Source organism: Marmota monax, unplaced genomic scaffold (genome assembly GCF_021218885.2).
Source record: "Marmota monax isolate L192 unplaced genomic scaffold, Marmota_monax_Labrador192_F-V1.1 WCK01_AAM20220418_F8-fsc00017, whole genome shotgun sequence".
Taxonomy (NCBI): domain Eukaryota; kingdom Metazoa; phylum Chordata; class Mammalia; order Rodentia; family Sciuridae; genus Marmota; species Marmota monax.
In genome coordinates this window covers 5,239,682-5,263,406 of record NW_026695241.1, presented here as the reverse complement: position 1 = coordinate 5,263,406, position 23,725 = coordinate 5,239,682, and the positions used below count along the sequence as shown (strand labels likewise).

The window sequence follows — 23,725 nt, the reverse complement described above, 5'->3', positions numbered from 1 at the left end:
TCATCCTTGAAACTCTAGCCAGAGCAATCAGACAGATGAAAGAAATTAAAGGGATACAAATTGGAAAAGAAGAACTCAAAACTATCACTATTTGCCCATGACATGATTCTATATTTAGAAGATCTAAAAAATTCCACCAGAAAGCTTCTAGAACTAATAAATGAATTCAGCAAAGTAGTAGGATATAAATCAATATCCATAAATCAAACATGCTCCTATACATCAATGATGAATCCACTGAAAGAGAAATTAGGAAAACTACCCCATTCATAATAGCCTCCAAAAAATAATAATTTAATGAATACTACAGAACTCTAAAGAAAGAATTTGAAGAAGATCTTAGAAGATGGAAAGATATCCCATGCTCTTGGACAGACAGAATTAATATTGTGAAAATAGCAATATTAATTAATTAAAGTGCTATATAGATTTAATGCAATTCCTATTAAAATCCCAATGACATTCTTCATAGAATTAGATAAAGCAATCATGAAATTCATTTGAAAAGCACAAGAGACCCAGAATAACCAAAGAAATACTCAGCAAGAAGAATGAAGCAGGTAGCATCACAATACCAAACCTTAAACTATACTACAGAGCCATAGCAATAAAAATGGCAAGGTATTGGTACCAAAATAGACATGTAGACCAATGGAACAGAATAGAAAATACAGAGACAAACCCACACAAATATAGTTATCTCATACTAGACAAAGGTGCCAAAAACATACACTGGAGAAAAGATAGCCTTTTCAACAAATGGAGCTAGATAAACTGGAAAACCATATGTAACAAAATGAAATTAGACCCCTATCTTTCCCTCTGCACAAAACTCAACTCAAAGTGGATCAAGGACCTACGCATTAAAACAGAGACACTGTGCCTAATAGAATAAAAAGTAGGCCAACTCTTCATCATGTCAGACTCCTAAAGCATAAGAAGTAAAATCAAGAATCAATAAGTGGGATGATATAAAGCTAAAAAGCTTCTTCAAAGCAAAGGAAACAATCAAGAATGTGAAGAGAGAGCCTATATAGTGGGAAAAAAAATCTTTACCACATAACACCTCAGATACAGCATTAATTTCCAGGATATATAAAGAACTCAAAAATCTTAACACACACACACACAAAAAAAAAAAAAAAATCCAAAAAAACCAAATAACCCAATCAATAAATGGGCAAAGGAACTGAACAAGCACTTCACTGAAGAAACATGATCAGTCAACAAATATATTAAACAATGTTCAACATCTCTAGCAATTAGAGTAATGCAAATGAAAACTCATCTCACTCTAGTCCGAATGGCAATTATCAAGAATATAAGCAACAATAAATGTTGGCAGGGATGTGGGGAAAAAAGGTACACTCATACATTGCTGGTGGGACTGCAAATTGGTGTAACCACTATGGAAATAGTATGGAGATTCCTCAGAAAACTTGGAATGGAACCATTATTTGACTCAGCTATCCCCTTGGTCTATACCCAAAGGACTTAAAATCAACATACTACAGTGACTCAGTCATATCAATGTTTATAGCGGCTCAACTCAGAATAGCTAAACTATGGAACCAACCTAGGTGCCTTTCAACAGATGAATGGATAAAGAAACTGTGGTGTATATATACACAATGGAATATTACTCAGCCCTAAAGAAGAATGAAATTATGGTATTTGACAGTAAATGAATAAAGCTGGAGAATATCATGCTAAGCAAATAAGCCAATCCCCCAAAGCAAAAGGCTGAATGTTTTCTCTGATATTCAGATGCTAATTCACAATAGTGGGGAGGGGGCTAAGGAAAAATAGAAGTACTGTGTATTAGACAGAAGGAAGTGAAGTGAGGGGAGGGGGTATGAGGATAGGAAGGATAGTAGAATGAATCAGACATTACTACCCTATGTACATATATGATTACACAACCCATGTGATTCTACATCATGTATAACCAGAAGAATAAGAAGTTATACTCCATTGGGCTGGGGTTGTGGCTCAGTGTAGAGCACTTGCCTAGCATGTGTGAGGCCCTTGGTTTTTATCCTCAGCACCACATAAAAATAAGTAAATAAAATAAAGGTATTGTGTCCAACTACAACTAAGAAATAAATATTTAAAAAAGAAGTTATACTCCATTTATGTATTAGGTGTCAAAATGCATTCTACTGTCATGTATAACTAATTAGAAAAAAATAAAATAAATAAAAAATTTTAAGATTAAGTAAAAAAAATCTTGGAGGAAGAAATTTTCAGAAGAAAAGAATTTTACTTCTGAGAAAGAAAAAAAAATGAGAAAAGAGTATATAAAAATTAAGCCTAGGCAACTTGAACAAGTACAGCTGTCTGAATTTCAAAAATAGTCAAAGGACTTTGAAGAACAGAGATATCTAATAATTAATTCTTTAGCTGTTTATATTCTATAGTGTAAATTTTAAATAAAATATACATTTTAAATAAAATCTGCTACAAACCCAAAGACAATATGTGGTATTTTTTCACTTTGTGCAAAGCAAGAAAAGAAGCTATGTATCCATCTAGGTTGACTTAGGGAGTAGCTCAGGTACATCAGGGAAGGAAAAGACACACAAAGTATAACTAAACTCATTCCCTAGTAAGGCACTCAGGAATTTAAAGAAATTTGGGGGTAAGGCAGCTGACATTTTGGAGTGTAGGAGGTTATGTGTTTGCCGGCCATTCACATCCAAATCTTAAGAGGACAGGGAGGTTTAAGCTCACATCTGGAACAACTAAGACTGTACTTAGTTGACAGTGCCTCTGTACTTGCATACAAACTCCTCAAAGTCGGATGCTGAATTTTAAGCATTATAAGAACCAGGGAGTGAGTAAAGGCTTTGACTGCTGCTGAGAAGCTAAATGTGACTGGTATGAAGGCCACTGGTGATGGTGGTTCAGAGCTGGGAGTATAGAAGACAGAAAAAAGATGAGTGGTATGAGTTTGCATTGAATAAAAGCGTTAGACACAGAATTTCAACATTTCTTTTGAATTTAACAGTGAATGAGATTTCTAACCTAACCTTTACCTTCCTCCCCTGATCCTTCTTCGTAGTGTTTTCCCCATGTCTTCAACAGTTCAGTAAATGATATTAGCCTCTACCTGATTACTGGAGTAAGAAATGTAGGATTCATCCTCGATACATATTCCTTATTGCTGTCCACTAGGAAGCCATTCGGCTGTACTTCCAAAGTGTGCACTGAAGATTTCACTTTTCTCCACCTGCACTACACCTACAAGGATCCAAGCTCTCCATCTCCTAAGTGGATTGTTGTGACAGCTGCTAACCTTGCCTTTGTTCTGTTCTTGCCTTTCTTCCCAAAGAGTCAATTTTCTACGCAGCTAGCCAAAGGGACCTTCTCTAAAGCACAAGTCAGACTGTATAACTTTCTTGCTTAACACATTCTAATAGCTTTTCAGTATAATTAGAATAAAGTCCACACTTTTTACTATGATCCCTGCCAGTCTCTAAACTCATCATGCACTGACCACTCTTTCATTTTCTATGCTTCTACAACACTGGTCTTTCAATTCCTTAAGCAAATCAATCTCATTTCTGCATCCATAGATCTATAATTTGTGAAGTTTTTGCTGCCATAGTACTTCTGTACATTCAAAACAAATACAAGTTAAATGTTAATACAGTGTATCTCAATATGGAAATAATTCAGATTGCAGATTTTTAAAAAATTGATATTTTTTCATAGTAGTAATTTAATTTTTTTACTTATTCTAATTAGTTATACATGACAGTAGAAAAATTATTTTATTTTATAATTGTTCTAAGGATTGTTTTTTAAAAAAAATTGAAATAATTTTAGATTGGTATTTAATACCTAAAAGTAGCATGGAATATATTTCCTAAAATCACAGATGCTTTACTCTATCTGTAGAGAGCAACTATCAGAGTCCCCAAAGTCAGGATTGTAATTACTACTGAATTATTAATTGACTATTTTTCTTTAATTTTGGAAAGAAACTGTGGGAAAAAAATCAAGAAAGTAAAACATTTTGTCATTATTTTTTCACATATTTTAATTTCTGTATGAGTGTGTGTTGGGTGCTAGGGATCAAACCCATGGCTTTGAACATGCTAGACAAACACTACCACCGAGATATATATACCTCCAGTCCTAGATAATTTCACTTGGTTACAGAAATAAAACAATACAGATAAGATTGAAGATATCTCTGTTCCTCTCCACAGTCCCACTCTCAAGTCATCCCCAAATGTATAAAAAATTACTATATATATTTCTGATCCATGTGTTTATATTTTATATGATAGATACATATGCATGAAGATTATCTAGCATGGCTTTGTTTTATGAATTTTTAAAAAATATTTTTTAGTTGTAGATGGACACAGTACCTTTATTTTTATTGATTGATTTTTATATGATGCTGAGGATTGAACCCAGTCTCTCACATGAGCTAGGTGAGTACTCTACTACTGTGCCCCGGCCCCATCCCCTATTTTCTAAATTTTTGATAAATATTCTCCTGCTGTATTCTGCAACTTGATTTTCACTCAATGCTTGAGTTGATGATATTTATGGGGTCTATATATCATTTTAACAGAATATTCCAACATGTATTGTCTTTCCCCTCATTTATGGAAATGTAGGTGGCTTCCAGTTTTTTTTTTTTTCTTGTTACAAATAATACTATGGTTAAGTAGGTTTGTAGACATTTCTTGGGCACATATGCAACTCATATGTCTAAGGTCGTTTTCAAGTCCTTACCGTACATCAGAATAATGTTGGAAGATTTCCTAAAATCACAGATGCTTTACTCTATCTGTAGAGAGCATATTTTAATTTTTGTATTGTAGAGTTTAGACATCTTATTTTTTAAAGACCCCCAGGTGATACTTTTCATAAAATGTGTTTAGTTATTTTAACACTTCAGTCTTCATAGCATCATATCAAAACAGGACTAAAATAATAAAAGCAAAAAAGGTGAGAAAAGACAAGATCCAACACTGAGGTGTTTTTTTATGTTAAACTTATGCTATATGCTATAGGTAATTCTAAATTTGTGCTATTAATTTCCTGTCAGACAACTGACAGGAAATGCTACAAGCAATACCTAAGATGCACCAAAGGATGCAAAGCCTAACTTTAAGAGCCATTCTTTAAAATGACCTCTGAGATGGCTACAGTAAAATATACATTTTCATATTCATAAAACATTATGAAGATCTCAGATCAGGCTGAGAGCCCCTCCAGGGTTGTGGTCATCTAGGACTTAGCATAGAGTCTGGTGTATAGAAGATATCAAAGTCTGTTGAAGGAATATATGAATTCCATTCTACTTTTATCAGTTGGCACTTACCTCGAACGCTATCCAATAAGGTTCCCTCAGTAGCATAAATATTTAATCCTTTATGTAAAGTTATCCTTACTAACCATTCTTCTACAGCTGCAATATCTAAAATAAAAAGGCAAAACTCAGCTATTTTACGTTATGTTGGTAAAACTTAAGGATATATGAACATCACCAATAATGATAACTTTTCCTTTTCCAACCACTTTGACTGTCAAGTTTCCCACTTTTTCCTACAAACATTTTGCTGATAAAATAATAAAAAAAGAATTATGCAGTGGTCTTACCATCACAGCAATGAATCTATCACTAATATTTTTGATTATGATTTTTCTTCTAGAGTTGTTTTGTGTTGGTAAAAAGCAAATTATGACCATCTTGTGAAGTGGTATATTCCTTAAAAGAACCCATCAAAGAAAAGTCCAGGTCCTGACAGCTTCATGACTAAATTCTACCAAACATTTAAGGAAGAACCAATAGCAGCTCTTCTAAAAGAAATTCAAGAGGAGGAAATATTCAAAACTCATTCTACAAGGCCAGTATTTCTCTGATATCAAAACCAGACAAGGATTCAACAAAAAGAAAAAAATTCAATCTAACATCCTTGATAAACATAGATGTAAAAAAATCCTTGACAAAATACTATAAAACCTGGGGCTGGAGCTGGAGCTCAGTGGCAGAACACTTGCCTATCATGTGTGAGGCACTGGGTTTGATCCTTAATTAGCACCACATTAAAAAAAACAAACAAATAAAGGCATGCTGTCCATCTACAACTATAAAAAATTTTTTAAATACTAAAAAACCAAATCCAAAAGCACATTATAAAGATCATTCACCATATCAAGTGGTATTCATCCCAAAGATACAAGAATTATAATTTAAAAGTAAGAAAACAAATGACCTATTTTAAAAATGGGCAAAGGAACTGAAAAAGACATTTATCAAAAGACATACAAATGGAAAACTGGTATATGAAAAGATGACCAATAAGTATAATTATAAGAGAAATGCAAATCAAAAACAATGAGAAATTTCCTCACATCTGTTAAAATGGCCATTAACAAAAAGAAACAATATAACAAGTATTGTCAAGAATGTGAATGAATGGGAAAACTTAAATATTGTCATGGGAATATAAATCTACTATGGAAAACAGTATGGAGGTTTACATTAAAAATAGAATACTATGTGATCCAGAAATCTCACTACTGGTTATATGTCCAGAGGAAACAAAATCAATATATTGAAGAGACATCTACATTCCTATGTTTATTGCAGCACGATTCACAATAGCAAAGATAGAATCAACCTAACTGTCCATCTGTGAATGAATGAATAAAGATAATGTGACATATGTACACAATAGAAAACTCTTCAGCCATAACAAATATTGTCATTTGTGACAACATGCATAATCCTGGAGAACATTATGTTAAGTGAAATAAGCCAGGTACAGAAATGCATAATCTCACTCATGTGTGGAATCTAAAAGAGCTGATCTCTTAGAAGTACAGAATAGAATGGTGGTTACCAGAAACTTGGATGTTTAGAGGGTAAGGAAAGATAGGAAAATGTTGGTCAAAGACATGAAATGACACTTACCTAGGTGGGTTGGGAGTCCAGAATAGGCAAATACATAAAGATAGAAAGTAGATAAGTGATTGCCTAAGGCTAAAGGGTTGAAAGGAGAGAATAGATAGTGGAGGGAGAATAATTGTGAATGTCTGCTAGTGGTTATAGAGTTTCTTTCTTGGATAATGAGAATGTTCTAAAATTGATTTTGGGGATGATTATACAACTCTGTGAACATACTCAAATTTATGGATTGTATACTTTAAGTGAGCAAATTGTATGACATGTGAATTATATATCAATAAAACTGTTGATAATTAAGTAAAATGTATATTATAAAACCCTAGAGTAAATATGAAAAAATTAAAGGTATAAGTAATAATCCAATAGTAGAAAGAAAATGTAATCATAAAAAGCAATTCACATGAATTGAAATCTACCATCTTGCAGGTTGTTTTCTATTTGTTTCATCTCTTCTGTTTTACTTTTTCCCTTTTTTTCTGTCTTTATTCATATGTCAATAATTACATTAAATGCAAATGGTCTAAAATATAAATTAGTTATATTTCCAGATTAGACTAAATTAAATGCTATTTATAAGGAAATCTACTTTTTTTTTGTAGAGGGAGGGGTACCAGGGATTAAGCTCAGGTCACTCAACCACTGAGCCATATTTAGTTGTGAATTTTTTAAAAATATTCTTTAGTTGTCAATTGACCTTTATTTCATTTATTTATATGTGGGTTCTGAGAATCGAATCCAGTGCCTCACACATGCTAGGCAAGCGCTCTATACCACTGAGTCAAACCCCAGCCCCGCCCCAGCCCTTTTTATATTAGGATCTTGCTAAGTTGCTTTGGGCCTTGCTAATTTGCTGAGGCTGGCTTTGAGCTTGCAATCCTCCTGCCTTAGCCTCCCAAGATGTTGGGATTATAGGTGTGTGCCACCTTGCCCAGCTGAAATCTATAAATATAAAAGCACAGATGTGTTAAAATGAAAGAATGGGTAGAGATTGGAGAATTCATCATCAGTGGCTCTATCCTGGGGGCTGCTATAGTAGCTGTACCCATCTGTCAAGGCTGAGGCTGAAGCTAGGGCACATTTAAGAAGAGCATTTGAAAACAAATGGAACGACATACTGTATCCATAGACTGGAAGAGCTAATGTTGTAATACAACAATTCTCCCTAAAACTGATCTATTGATTCAACGAAATACAAATTTAAAAAAAATCACAGCCAGATTTTTTTTTGTAGAACTAGACAAGTTGATTCTAAAATTTATATGAAAAGGCAAAAGAACTATAATAAATGATTTTGAAAAATATCAAAGGCAAAAGACTAGCATTATTTAGAATATCTATTATAAGGCTTAAAGTAACAAAGAGAGCATGATATTAGTGAAGAAACTGCCAATAAATAGCAATTTAATGGAGACAAAATCATTTTTACAGCAATGGTGCTAGAATAATTGGGTATCTATATTCCAAAAACTTTAATGTTGGTCTATAAACTTATACAAGTTTACTCAAAATGAGTAATAGGCCTACATACAAAATCTAGAACTGTAAACTTTGAAAGCAAGTAAAGGAGAACATCTTTGTGAATGTGGATTAGGTAAAAATTTCTTAGCTGTGATGCCAAAAGTACAATCCATAAAATAAAAATCTGATAAACAAAGTTTCATTAAAATTAAGAACCCTGATCTTCAAAAGACATTCTTAAGAAATGAAGAGACAAAGTTAGAGACTGGGAGAAAATATTTGTGAATCACATATCTGATAACAGACTTGTATCCAGAAAATATCACAAACTTTCAAAAAAAATTTGAATAAATACTTCACCAAATGGCAAATAAGCACACATTAAAAGAGTCTCCATGTCATTAGTTATTAGGAAAATGCAAATTAAAATCACAATTAAGTTCCATTACATTCCTATTTAAATGGCTAAAATTTTTAAAAAATATATGAACATGTATACGTACTCATATGTATAAATGCATACATACATATATATGAATATAACACTGATATATAATAAGTGTTCTTGTGGAGGCAAGAAAATAAAAAATAAAATATCATATTCAGGTTAACAAAACATGTATGAGATTGCTTATAGCAGCTTTTTTCATAAATGCCCCAAACTGGGAAAACCAATACCTGTCAACAAAATTAACTATGGTGCATCCATATAATGGGATACTATCCAGTAAGAAAATGAAAGAAATTACAACATGGATGAATTTCCAATGAATTATGCTAAGTGAAAGAAACCAGACTCAAAGGTTATATATTCTATGTTTCCATTTTTATTACCCTGGAATAGGCAAAACTAAAAGAACAGAAAACAGTTGGGAGGTTGATGGGACCTGGAAGACTGAATTTTCATAATTGTATACAATTATGTAATCACTACAATCAGGATATAGGACAGTTCCATCAGGCAATAAAATTACTTAACCTGTAATCAACCAATCAATCAATCGTCTCCCTGGTGGAGTAATTTTATCAGGTGATAGAACTGTTCTATATTTTGATTGTAGTAATTACACAACTGTATACATATGTGAGAACACAGAACTGGACACTAACAGGGCATATTTTATTGAATGTAAAATACGCCTTATTTTAAAATGAAAAAGAAAAGAGCAAATTGTGCACTGTAAATCCAGAAGGAACTCTTGATATTGAATAGCAATATGCAGTTCAAATTTCAAAATGCTTTCACTATTTTTTAGTTATCACTAAATCTCCATATGGCTCCACTGACTTCAGTTAAATCTTTTAAAAATGGAGGTAATAAGAGTACCTACAAAGAGTATACTCCTACAGTGAGGAACAAACGAGTTAATACAAGCAAAGTATTTAAAGCAGTGCTGACATATGATAATTCAGTGAATGCTACCTGCTGTTTCTACTACTATTATGATGAGTATGTTGCTACCTTTGCTGTTGATTTTACTTAAACTACTCATAAGATTTTTCACATACGGATGGCCCCCAACCATGGTTTCACTTGAAATGTTTTCTGCTTTATGATGGTGCAAAGATGACATGCATTGATTAGAACCCATACTTCATATTTTGAGTTTTTATGTTTTCAAGGTTAGTATCCTCTCTTGTGATGCTGAGTTGCAGATCCTAGTCAGCTATGTAATCGTGAGGGGAACAACTGTGTTGCCCAGCAATGAAGCTCAGTAGCTTAGGTACTTACAATAGGTCTATCTGGATGTAAACCCCTCATAAGTTGGGGAGTATCTGTATAAAATATACAAAACTCAAGGCATAGTGGTAAATAAGATATGATTAAGGAAGAAAAATGAGAGCAAAATGGCCTTTTTTCCTCTAAGCATTTTTTCTTTTCTTTTTTTTAAACATTATTATAGACCCTCGCCTTCTGCCCTTCCTTTATATTACTAGAACATTTTTTTTTTTTTTGTAAAAACTAACTTAGTTCTGGGAGTTGTGTCAGGAGTGGCAGAGTCAGAATATATTTGGTCTTTTTTTTTGTCCCCACTCCCTCCCCTTATTTTTTTCAGTGCTGGGGATCCAACCCGTGCATATGCTAGGCAAATGCTCTTCTACTGAGCTATACCCCAGTCCTTTTATGATTTTTGTTTTAGACAGGGTCTTTCTAAGTTGCCACGTGATCTCCAAACTTACAATCATCCTGACTCAGGTGCTGGAGTGGCTAGGATTATAGGCATGCGTCACCATGTCCAGCTTATTTGGTCTTTTTATACAAATTCTTATATTCTCAGGTCACCTTTGTTTCTGTCTGGGTGACTTCAGAATTAATGCATTTTGAAATTAAATTTTGTAAATAAAAACAGAAGTAAAACTAATGTGATCTCCACTACTTTGTCAATGTCAATATGATGCCCAAGTACTTACATAATATTCTGTCTTTATACTAATGAGAGCTAGTACATCTTTAAAAAGGGTACAATTTTCAATATGAATTCTTGCAAAAACAATCACAGAAAGTTCCAATAATACAATTAGTTTTTTTTAGTTGTAGGTGGAGACAATATCTTTATTTTTATTCATTTGTTTATTTATTTGGTGCGGAGAATTGAACCCAGGGCCTCACGTGTGTGAGGAAAGCACTCCACCACTGAGCCACAATCCCAGTCCATACAATTGGTTTTTTAAAAATGAGAAGAATAAAGGTAAAGATAATGATAAGATCCATATCAGAACTTAGCAGCATGGAGCTTCTGCTGTGGACTTTTATATTTAACATTTCCTTATCTATAGAATCTTTTCTATTTCTCTGCTCTATTCTTACCTTCTCTTACTTTCACCATGTAGGACACAGTTGTGTTAGTTAGGTTTCCGTCACCATCACCAAGATTCCAGACAAGAACAACTTAGAGAAGGAAAAGTTCATTTTGGCTTATGGATCACAGGTTTAGTTCATGGTGGGCCAACTTCATTGCTCTGGGCCCAAAGTGAGATTAGCACATCATGGCAGGAGAACGTGGTGGAGAAGCACTGACAGTGTGTGTGTGTGTGTGTGTGTGAGAGAGAGAGAGAGGGGGGGGGGGTGGGGGGGGAGGGCAGTGAGCATGGGGGAGCAAGCCATAGGGCAGATGCATTCTTCCAGGGCTTAGCCCCAGCAACCTACTTCCTCCAGCTGTGCCTCACCTGTCTACAGTTACAACCTTCCAGTCAGTTTAAACTAAGATAAACTGATTAGGTTACAGCTCTCACAGTCAACTCATTTCACCTCCAAACACTGCTGCATTAACGTAGAAGTTTCTGGGGGACACCTCATATCCAAACCGTAACAGCAGTCTATTCCCATACCTAGCGAGATTGGCCTTCCATATTTAATTGTCACACAAGAAGAAACTAAATAAACAGTGAACCAACTGAATATATTCTCCTGAGAATTTAGAATTGGGCTGGCCTTTAGAAAAAATATATAAAAATTCAACAGAAGTGAGGTAGCTTTAGAAAGCCAGTCTGCAAAGAAAGAAAATACAGATTTACAGAAAATATATATAAGAGAGTCAGGGTGAAAGTATTCCCTGGGTGCTTGAGGATTTTCCATTTCTTATTTCTAATTCCTTCCTATAGTGTGGCTGCAGTTTGTTTATTTATTTTTTGTTTTCATTGGTTATTTTTAGTTATACATGACAGCAGAATCCATTTTGACATAATTATAAAAGCATGGAATATATCTTGTTCTAATTGAGACCCCAATACCTCTCCTTCCCCTTCCCTCTTTCTACCCCCTGTTCCCTTTCCTCTATTGATCATTTAGTGGCTGCAGTTTTGTCTTTGTTTCCATGACTAAAATAAATTCCTTCTTTTTTCCTTACACGAAATTAAGTCAGTTTATATTTCTTGTACCTAATATATTAAAACAATAAACTTTCCACCATTTTAGTCTGTAGGAATATGTCTTATGCTGAAAGTTCTACCAATTTAGTCCTCTAGTACTCAATATTCATAACTCCTAGAATTTCTTTCTTTCTTTCCAGGTATATATAGTAGTATATAATGTTGTACTCCTACATAATGCTTAATAGTAGATTATACAATAAAGCAATACTTTATATTATAGCCTATAATATTTTAAGATTAACTTAATTTTTTTAAGCTGTAGATGGACTCAATACCTATATTTTATTTATTTATTTTTATATAATGCTGAGGATCAAATCCAATGCTTTCACATGTGCTAGGCAAAAGCTCTACCACTGAGCTACAACCCCAGCCCCAGGCTGATTTAATTTTGATAAAATTATTTATGCTCAAATTTCTCAATATTATAATTTCTAACTTCTAGAAAATGAGTTTACTTTAAACACTAATATAAGTGTTATGTATGTTAGAAAAATCAATCTATAATAAGATTGCTACATAAAATATAGAAGCACAGTTAAATTTGAATTTCAGATAAAAGAGAAGTTTTAGGGGCTGAGGTTATGGCTCAGTGGTAGAGTGCTTGCCTAGCATTTGTGAGGCACTGGATTCAGTTCTCAGCACAACATATAAATAAATTAAATAAAGGTCCATTGACAACTAAAAATATATATGTGTGTGTGCATATGTATATGAATATGTGCATATATATGAATATATATATATAATATATATATATAAAGTTTTAGTATGTCCCAGATGCTACATGGGTCATTTACTATATAAGATAATGAATAATTTTTAAAATATATTTTTAAAAATTTATTCATTTTTGGTGGTGCTGGGGATTGAACCCAGAACCTTGTGCATACTAGGCAAGAACTCTACCAACTGAGCTACATCCCCTTCCCCCATATCAAATGTTTTTATTTGCTAAATTTGGTAACTCAGATCCATGAGTAAAAGAATTCATTCAGATTACTCTTACCTGTATTTCCTGTGATGTTTCCTCTAGGAATATCAATTAGCCAGAAAACCCGATCACTGTACTTGAATGAAGAAGACAATATTTTACAATGTTAATAATAAAACTTATTTTGGCATATTCTACACTGCATCTCCCCGTTTTTTGGTACTGAGGATTAGGCCCAGTGGTGTTCTATCCCAGCCCTTTTTTATTTTTAAACAATGTCTCATTAAATTGCTAAGGCTGGCTTTGAACTTGAAATGTTCTTGCCTTAGTTCCTCCCACTTCCAGATGGGATTATAGTCATTTACCACCATGCCTGGTCTATACTATCTTTTAAAAAAGAAAATTAAAGAAAAAAATATCTAAATACATATATCCTTTATCTATCAATTTCACTTAGGGAATTTTCCTACATTATGTTCATATGAATGAAATGACGTGTGATATTATCCTCAATAGTTTTGATATTTTTACATCATTGTTGTTTTAAGATTAGAATTTAATCAGTCACATATGATAATACAGTCACACATTGGAATACCATACAGCAGAGTTCAGGTAGCACAAAGTTGAAGCATATTGTCTTGATAAAGTAGACAGAGATGGAGTTGCAGAACATTTGGAATGTAAGAGAAAAATGTTGTTCTAATGATGGATGGATAGAGAATTGCAACAGAAATAAAAATACATGTAAATAAACTCAAATGGAAAAATAAGGTTAAAAATATAAGAACTGAAATACAATATTTACTAAACAGATTCAAAAGCAGACTCGAGGTGGAAAGAGAAAAAATAAGTGAACTTAGCAAACCAGTAATTGAAACTACCCAATATTTTTAAAAAGGAACACAGTAGGGACACTATAGATCTATAGATAATATTAACGTACTAAATGTTTAAAAAGTAAAAAAAAAAGATTTGAATGTCTTCATTATAAAGAAATGATAAATTTTTGAGGAGATAGTATGTTTAATCTGATCTCAACATTACATAATATATACATACATTGAAAACACCTCATGGCATATACAACTCCATTAAGATCTATAATTTTTTTAATATTTATATTTTTATGTATCAGTTAAAATAAAAAAAGAGAAAAGGGAAATGATTAAAGAAAATAAACAGTTTTAGAGACTAGTGGGATAATAACATGTGTTTGAAAATGGGCATAACTGAAATCCTAGAGGAAAAAAGACAGAAAAATAGGCACAGACTTTTTTTTTTTTGAGAAATAATGGCTGGAAGGTTTTGAAATTTTAACTAAGATAGCCCCAATTGGGTAAATAAAAAGAGTAAATCTTAAAAATATCCAGAGAAAAATGATACATTGGAACCAAAGACTATAATAAAATCAACGGATAACTTCTCATTCAGAAACAATGTGTCAGGCAATTAGAATGACATTTTCAGAATGCTGAAAGAAAATTAAGGCAAACCAGAAGGTGTATATGTGACAAAACTATGCTCCAAAAATTCAGGTGACCATTAAAAATTAATTTGAACTCAAAATGAGTTCAGCAAGATTGTAAACTACAAGACAAATATACAAAAAAAAATGAACTATTAGGAATAAATTGAACAGTGGTATAAAACTTATATTCTTGAAAACTATAAAACATTATTGAAAGAAATTAAACAAAATACAAACAAATGGAAAGAGATCCTATGTCCATGGTTTGAAAGACTTAATGTTATTAATTTATCTGCAGATTCAATACAATCTTTATCAGGATCCTAGCAGTCTGTTTTGTAGAAATGACAAGCTTATTCTAAAATTCATATGTAATCTCAAAGGAGACCCAGACTAGCAAAAATAATCTTGGAAAAGAAGAACAAAATCAGAGAGCTTATGCTTCCTGATTTCAAAACTCAATACAAACCAACAATATCAAGACAGCATGGTGCTAGCATAAAGATAGACACACAAATAAATGCAATAGAATTGAGAATCCATAAATAAATCTTCATATTTATGGTCAACTAATAAAATAATAAGTTGCCAAAATAATTCAATAGGGAAAATATGATAACCTTTTAAACAAACAGTGCTAGGAAAGCTAGACATCTACATGCCAGAGAATGAACACAGATTCCTACCTCACACTGTATAAAAAAATAAACTTAAAATGGATCAAAGACTCAAAGCTAAAAGTTAAAACTATAAAACTCCTGGAAGAAAATAGAGGGGTAAATATTTAGAACCTTGGATCAGACAATGTTTTTCTACCTATGACTCAAAATACACGAGCAATAATAGAAAAAGCAGATAAAATAGACTTGATAAAAAGATAAAAGGAAATAAACTTTCACCATGTTTCACGTATCAAAAGACAAACCATGGAATGGAAGCAAATGCTTGCAAATCATGTCTAATGGGGGATCTGTATCTATACACAAAGAATGTTTGCAACCCAACCATAGAAAGACCAATAACCCAATTAAAAGTGGGCAAAGAATATGAGTAGCTACTTCCCCCAAAAAGATACTCAAATGGCCGATAAGCATATGAAATGGTACTCAACATCAGTTGTCATTAGGGAAATACAAATCAAACCATAATGAAATAGCACTTTATACTTACAAAAAAGACAGATTATAACAAGTATTGGTAAGCTTGTGGAGAAGTTGGAATCTAATAAGCAGAAGTGGAATATAAAACAGTACTTCAGAAACAATTTTAGCAGTTTCTCAAAACAGTCAAATATAGAGTTAGCATATGACCCAACAATTTTGTTCCTACTTACTGATCCAAGAGAAATAAAAATGTATTTCTCATGAAAACTTATACATGAATGTTCATAGCAGCTTAGTTCATTAGAGCCCCAAACCAGAAGCAACCCGTGTGGTATCTATACAATAAAATATTACTTGACCATAAAAAAAGAATGAGGAGCTGGGGTTGTGGCTCAGTGATAGAGCGCTTGCCTAGCATGTGCGAGGCCCTGGGTTCAATCCTCAGCACCACATAAAAATAAATAAATAAAATAAAGGTATAAAAAATTAAAAAATAAAATAAAAAAGAATGAAGTACTAATATATGCCACAACACACATAGACCTCGAACACATTATGCAAACTGAAAGATGCAGTCACAAACACTACATATTATATTCATTTGCATGAAATGTTCAGAATAAGCTCATCTATAGAGACAAAGTAGAAGAGTGATTACTTAGGCCATGAGGAGTGGAGGGAGAATGGGGAGTGACTGAGTTGTCTTTTTGGAGTGATGAAAATGTTTGGGGATTATGTAGAAATAGTAGTTGTACAACTATTAATATTATGAAAACCAAATAAATATACTTTAAATAGGTGAATTGTATGGCATGTGAATTATCTCTCAATAAAGTTGTTTCTAAAATGAAGGTGAAATAAAGACATCTTCAGGGGGTTAAAAAACCCCAGAGAATGAATTCATTGTCAGTAGGTCAATACTGTAAAAATTCTAAAAGAAGTTCTTCAAGCTGAAGGAAAATGATAGCAGATGGCAACTTGTATCCACAGAAAAGAATGAAGAGCAAAAGAAATGAAAAATATGTAGGTAAATAGTAAAAATAAATAAGCATTTTCTTCTAATTTCTGTAAATGTTTATCGCTATTTAAAGCAAAACATATAGCATGAAACAAAATAAAAATAAAACATAATTACCAAAGTTAAATTGAAGTGGAAGATGCCATGATATGTACTATTTATGATTCCCAAGCTGGGAGCCAGTCCTCCTGATGTGAATATACTCAGCATTTCCTTTGAAAGGTTCTCATTTTCAGCTTGGAAAAAACACTGGATTATCTTTAGGAAAATAAATAAGTAAGTAAATAAACAAACAAGTAATGACAATTTGATGGAGAGAAGCACATTACATTCATTTAAAAGTGAGGAGAAATCTGTGAAAAGTAATTGCTTCTAAAGACTTCCATCTTTAGTAATTCCCATTTTTAGCTAAAAAATCTATTTTTAAACTTGTGTTTTAAAACATTTATCTTCAGAACTCAGTAATAATATGTGTCATAAGCTTTAATTCATTCTTACTATAATCTTTTCTGCCATAAAAATGGGAAAAAAGTTTTCACACTTAATAAACATAAAATCAAAACTGCAGGCTCTCACATGTAGTGCTGTGGGAAACAAGAAGCGGGCAACTGCACTTGGAGGATGGGAGAACTACCGCAGGCCCAGAGATCAAACTCCAAATCCTGAGCTCCACCCACAGCTTCTCACAATATTTATAGTCTATCCAGTGCCATAAAATTTCTACCCTACACGATAGAAGGCCATGAGCATGCAGGGGAGGGGTGTGTGGTAGTGGAGGTTCTAGCGAGAAGTGTTTTTAAGGGGGAAACTGTCGATAAATCTCTAGCCTTGTTTCTTTCTTTGCTATTGTTGTTATTTATCAGGGCAGCGTTTATTTCTGTTCAGTCAAATGTCCAATAAATGTAATTCAAATATCAATTAGCTAAAGATGTATTTTTATTTTTATGTTTTGGTACTGGGGATTGAACACAGGGGCACTCTACCACTGAACTACCTCCCCAGCCCTTTTTATTTTGTATTTTGAGACAGGGTTTCACTAAGTTGCTTAGGATCTCGCTAAGTTGCCAAGGCTGTCTTTGAACTTTCAATCCTCCTGTCTCAGTCTCCCCAGTTGCTGGGATTCTAGGTGTGCACCACTGCATTTGGCCAACATAAAGACTTATTTTAGTATTATTATTTTTTTTCTGAAGGCTCCAACTGGGTGTTTATACTCAAAAGGGAGTAGTCAGACTCCTAGGGGTAGTTATTTACAATCCAAAAGGTAGGGGCTTTGGTTAATTAGACTTCCTGAGGAGAGGCTGACAGAAAAGGAGGGGAGCTCTTTCCGCAGGCACCAATTTTTCACTATAACATTCTTATAATTTCACTTTACAACCAGGCCTGGTTTTGCCATCACAGTAGTAAATATGGTTTTATTAAAGTCATTTTGCATCAAAATAAAAAAGGAAGCAAATGTAAAAAGCAAAGTTCATCTTATAGCATTTTCATTGACTATTTCCCAGTTTTATAAGGGAATGTGAAAATGCAGCAGTTGTGAATGATGAATTTTACCAAAAAACTTGTATGAGATGGATACTAAGAGCTTTATCTCTGATCCCCTAGTTGTTGAGAACACTTTGGGCAAGTTCTCTATTTGAATTTTAGTTTCCCTATCTAAAAAATGGGCAAACGTATTTATTTCAAAAATGTCTACTAAGCCCCAACTATGAGGGCGGTGTTACTGGGAATAATAGAAGTGAAACAAAACCTGAAACACAAAAATTCCTGTTATCATGGAATTTACATGTTAATGGGTATTAGCAGGGAGACAAACTGGATGGATGGAGTGATGGGTGAAGTAGTAGAAGGATGGAGGGGTGGGGACAAGTCAAATAAAGAATCAATTATAAGAATGAAGTAGGGAAGGGAGCTTGGGAGTGCAGGAGGGAAGTGTGATTTTTTTTTTTTTAACAGAGTCATCAGGGGCAAGAACAGTAGCATTTTCTCACCTCAAGGAAAATCAAATGTGAAGACCAAATTTCATAATGAACATTAAACACTTTGAAAAATGCCTGATACATATAAATACTTTATAAATATATAAACACTTTTTTGGTTAATTAGACTTCCTGAGGAAAGGCTTTATAAATGTTAGCTATCATTTCTAATAATGCCATTAGTAGAACTACTACGCCCAACTATTCAAAAAGTATGTTGTATTTCTTTAAGGAAAAAAAAAGGCTGTCAAGAAAAAAAAAAAAGTCAGAAAGGTTAGATAACCTGCTCCAAGGGCACACAGACCACAACCCAGCTTTGTAAATTTGTCTTCCTCTAATGCCCAAACCTTTTCCATAATATACAATCACAAATAAGAAAGACACTTTTGACTCAAAGGGCATGCACTTCACAAGAATCTTAAGTATAAAACTTAAATATAAATTTGGCATGTCAAGAAGAACTGTGGTCTAATTTAAAGCAGACTTAGGGATAAATGTATTTGTGTTTATAGAATGCTTTTCTTCATCTTTATTGTATTTATCATAGATTTTTAGACAATCTATGCATTTTTAAAAATAATTTGCTTTTGTTAGTATTTATTTGCTGCATAGATTTCTTAATACTATGCTTTATTTTATTTTGTTGTTTCTTTCTTTTTTTTTTAAATCCCCATTATTTGAGTCAAAGGATCATCTTATCCCTTACCCAAAGTGACAACTACAATGTGGTATTTGTTATACAAGGAAAAGGTTCTTTCCCAGGGTCATGTGAGGGAATTTTCTTTCTCTAACAGGCCACCTTTGTCAAACTTCAAAAGAATAAATCAGCTCCATAAAAAATAAAGATTGTTACAGCTGATCTTAAAATTAAGAAGGGAGGGAAGAAGCATTATTTAAAAATAACAACAACCATCACCAAACAGAACCACCCAGGATGCACAATGATTGAGTGAAAATTTTACCAGATCCAATTGGACATGGAATTTAAAGGATAGAAACAATTATATAGTATTTCTGTTTCTCAAGTAGAGGGTGTTTGAAGAGTACTGCTATTGGTTTTACACATGGACTTAAAAGGAATACGAAGGGTTATAATACAGGCTATTAGTGGTCTTTACCAAGTTTTCTGTGGAAAGAAACAACTTGATTATTTCATTCTCTTTGGGGTATCCTTGGCTAGAACAAGCAAAACGTCTCTCTGTATCACCTAAATAAAAGAAAAATCATGTATTTTAGCTTACGAAAGAATTTCCATGAAAAGTTTTTTTTTTTCAAACTGACAAAGTGGAATATTTTAAGAACTTACAATTTTTCTTACTAAGATTATAATTGTATATTTTAAATTCACTTTTCTCTAGAAAAAGCCCAAATCTTCCACTTTTTTTTTTCTTTTCAAAATTATCAGATCAGGGCTGATAAAATGGAAGGTTTGGCTGAAGTGCCAAGATAGAATATATCAGAAGCTTGACCATGATGCAAAATTTTTGGGGGCAGTCAAAAGCTAGTTCTTGACTTTTTGGCCCCTTATCCTTGGGAGGATATAAAAGGGTCAGGAATTAGAGCCTGGAGAGACAGTTGTGTTGTGTCAGAGAATTACTACATGCAGGTGTTGGATAGAGGACCCTTCTTCTTACTTTGAGTCTGGGGAAAGATGCATTCACAGATACACTAAAAAAATTAAGATATAGCCCTGCCATTTAGGCCATAAATTCACAGTCTGCTTAGAAAAAGGACAGAGATAATTTGGTAGAGAGGACAGGAGATGGTTTGGTGAGAAGGAGATGGTTAGTTGGGAGTTTTGTACGACCACAATTTGCTGGGGCAAAAGATAAGTGAATGTTTCCTATTGGCCACTCATCACAAAGTACCACAAATATGGCTTAAAATACATCTAGGGGCCATAATGTTAAACAGTTTTCAAAAACTTTCAGCTCATACATTCCTTCACTTTGCCCATTCTTGACTGTGTTACCAGACCCATTTCTTTAAAGCTAAAATTTGGTCTCTATAGTCTAAATCACTCCTCTGATTTTAAATCTTCATGAATACTCTATTATCTGATGTATAAACTCCTCATGTGGAATAAAGATAGGCAGAAGGAAACTAATTCCTTTGAATACCTTACTTGAGCCAGCCACCACAGTTACATGTTGTGTTATGACATTCCTTCAATACTTTGCACAACCTACATCACTGTCTCCTCTTTGACAAAGAGGAACTTGAAGAATGATTTCAAGGGTCATAAATCTAACAAGCAGCAAGTCACACTGGAAGCAAGGTGTTTCTGCCTCTAAGGGTCACCCTCTATTCTGCTAGACATTCGTTCAACAGCCAAGCCCCTTTTCTGACTCTCTTGTACAAAATCTATCCCCTAGTTCCTCTTAAATGCTCATGGGATTCTCTGCCTCAGATTTTTAACTCATTTTGAGGTCTGGTGCAAACAGAAATTTTTCTAACACTTGCCTCAGTGAAATTAATCAATTGTTCCTCTGTACTTTTGTATTATTTTGTAAATTATGTGGTTGGATCAAAAGGCTCCTTTGAGCTTGGGTGGTAAAAGAGGAGGCAGGGAAAACCATAGGAGAGATTATAATGAGAGACAGATGCAATTCCCAAGTGCTATACCTTTGCCTAGAAATTCTCAGGTTATAAATTCTAGATTCTGTTTTAATAATAAGATGCAAGAAATAATTATGTTGTGTGAGCCTCTAAAGGAAAGATGTGTCAGTGACATTTTAAACATGTGACTTCTTTAACATAAATCATGACCCTAAGGGAAACCATATAAGTGCAATCACTGAGGGGATATCTGCTGTGTATAGAATAAGTGATCCACTTGGGGACAAATTTAAAGAAACATGGCCATTTATGAAATTAATTCATTGCTCTATTCACAGTTACATTTATAGCAATGAAGTTGAAAAACGTCATTTGAAGCAGCAAAACGTCACCCATCTCTCTCCACCAATCCATTTACATATTGCTGCTGTAGAGCATAAGAAAATGCTGCCTCCAACATAAGCCACTTTGGCATATTGGTTATTTCATGCTGAAGACAATTGAGAAACAATGAGCCCTGCTTTGTACCTAAAACTAGGACATAAATTTACCAGGAGTAATGTGCCTACCTGTACATTTCCTACCACTGAGATGAGTCTATGCAAACAAACTTAACTAAAATCATTATCTTCTATTATTTCCCCCTATATTTCCCAGTAACTTCCCACATTACCACCCCAGTCCAAACCTTTTTTTTCTTTGTCTTGTCATATCTCTCGAATTTATTGTTCTTTGTTGAACTGGTATATAGGCCCCTGGGTCTAACTCCTTCTTTAGGTTCTCACTTCTTTCTATGAAGTCCTCCATACCATATAAAGAAGATTAACAGAAACAAAATTTGTATGCTTTTTCTCCTGTTAATCTGTCTTTTGCTAGTTCAACTCATAGACCCCAGTCACAGAACCTTACAGGGTAGAGAAAATCTTTCCCCCTCTATGCTGACTAATATCTAAACTATAGCTATGGTATGCCATATCTCCAATCCAGTAATCTTAAATAGCTTCCCAATGATTGCAGATTAAAGCCCAAATGCCTTAGCCTGGCATTGAGCACCTCTATGATGAATGCCAGCCATTGTCTTTCCAGAATAGTTTACTTCTATCCCTCTTTCTAGTCAAATGGAAGTATTTACTGCTTCCTCCCCATATAATGGGACTTCCTACCTTTATAACATTGTTTACCACATACTCTCATGTTTTTGGAGAATACTCTTCCCCATAGGTTTATATCAAATATTACCCATTTTAAGGACGTTGATAGATTTCCCTCTTTTGTACAAAGTCTTCCTTGACAACCCCCTTTCCCACAGCTGAAAATAACCACTTCCTTCTCTGAAATATCTCTGTGGTTGTTCCATCTTGGGTCACATGCATGTATGTGTTCTATTCTCTAGCGCATTATGGGAATTCAAACTGGGGTCATCCCAGAACTCTTTTAGTTCTGCAACACATCTGTGAATAGGAGAAAATCTGAATCCTTCTATCCATCCATTTAGTCAACAATGGCCTATGGAGCACCTCTTACATTCCAGGACCTATAGCAGGATGTTGCAGAGAATTAAAAAATATTGCACAAATTAAAGTAGATTTATCTTATTTCTTCTTGTTCTTTTACAAAGTTTTTCTGCCATAAAAGTCCTGTTAATTAAGTCAATCTGTGTATTATCTTCAGAAAATTCTCCTCAATATCAGTATAGTATCCAGTTAACTCAGTGTATAATTCATATTACCTACAACCATTCATGGAGAAAAGAATTTTAAAATGTTTGAGTAGCTAAAATTTTACAAATGTAAAATTCTCTTTAAATGTTAAATATTCTATGACTTATAAATGATGAAATACTATAGTAAGAGATAAATCTTCATGTACACAATTTAGTAAAATAGTTCACAACGATGTTATTAGAAACATCTAGACCACAGTAACATAGATAATGCCTGGAAACAATTGGAAGATCAGGTAAAGAGGAAATACTAAAAGAAAAACATTTTAATTACAAATGGGGAAGGGATATAAATGAGAACTTCTCAGAAGGAGATAAAAGATAATAGAATCTGTCACTTACCTTTATTGTATACTATTCCTGATGAAAATTCAAACATGTTCAGAAGCAAAATTATAACATATATAAGTGACAATTCCATCTGTTGGAATAAATAATAATTATTTTAAATTCAGTTCCTCTGAAAATGTTTGAGTTCTTTTTGAAATAAAGAACTATAAAGTAGTAAAGGAATCATCTCTTTAAGTTAAAAATATTTCTCATAATGTGACAACAGCAAAGAGAGCCTGGGGTATAGCTTGATGGTAGAGAGCTTGTCTATCATGAGCAAACCCCTGGATTGGATCCCCAGCACTTCAAAACAAAACAAAAATAACAGACAGTATAACAGTTA

General features: G+C 33.5%; 1 protein-coding gene and 1 non-coding gene across 2 annotated transcripts in view; both read right to left on the bottom strand.

Moving 5' to 3' along the window:
• Catsperb (cation channel sperm associated auxiliary subunit beta) overlaps window positions 1-23,473 on the bottom strand; it is a 125,060-nt gene extending 101,587 nt beyond the window's left edge. The window contains exons 1-5 of the mRNA XM_046441118.1: window positions 23,395-23,473; window positions 19,889-19,977; window positions 16,912-17,052; window positions 13,278-13,338; window positions 5,348-5,443 (exon numbers count right to left, since the gene is read on the bottom strand). Coding sequence (XP_046297074.1) covers window positions 5,348-5,443; window positions 13,278-13,338; window positions 16,912-17,052; window positions 19,889-19,977; window positions 23,395-23,473 — 466 coding nt within the window. The remainder of the gene's footprint in view (window positions 1-5,347; window positions 5,444-13,277; window positions 13,339-16,911; window positions 17,053-19,888; window positions 19,978-23,394) is intronic.
• Trnat-agu (transfer RNA threonine (anticodon AGU)) lies at window positions 13,123-13,195 on the bottom strand. The gene has a single exon. It is a non-coding gene; the product is annotated as a tRNA-Thr (tRNA).
• Window positions 23,474-23,725: the final 252 nt, after the last annotated feature.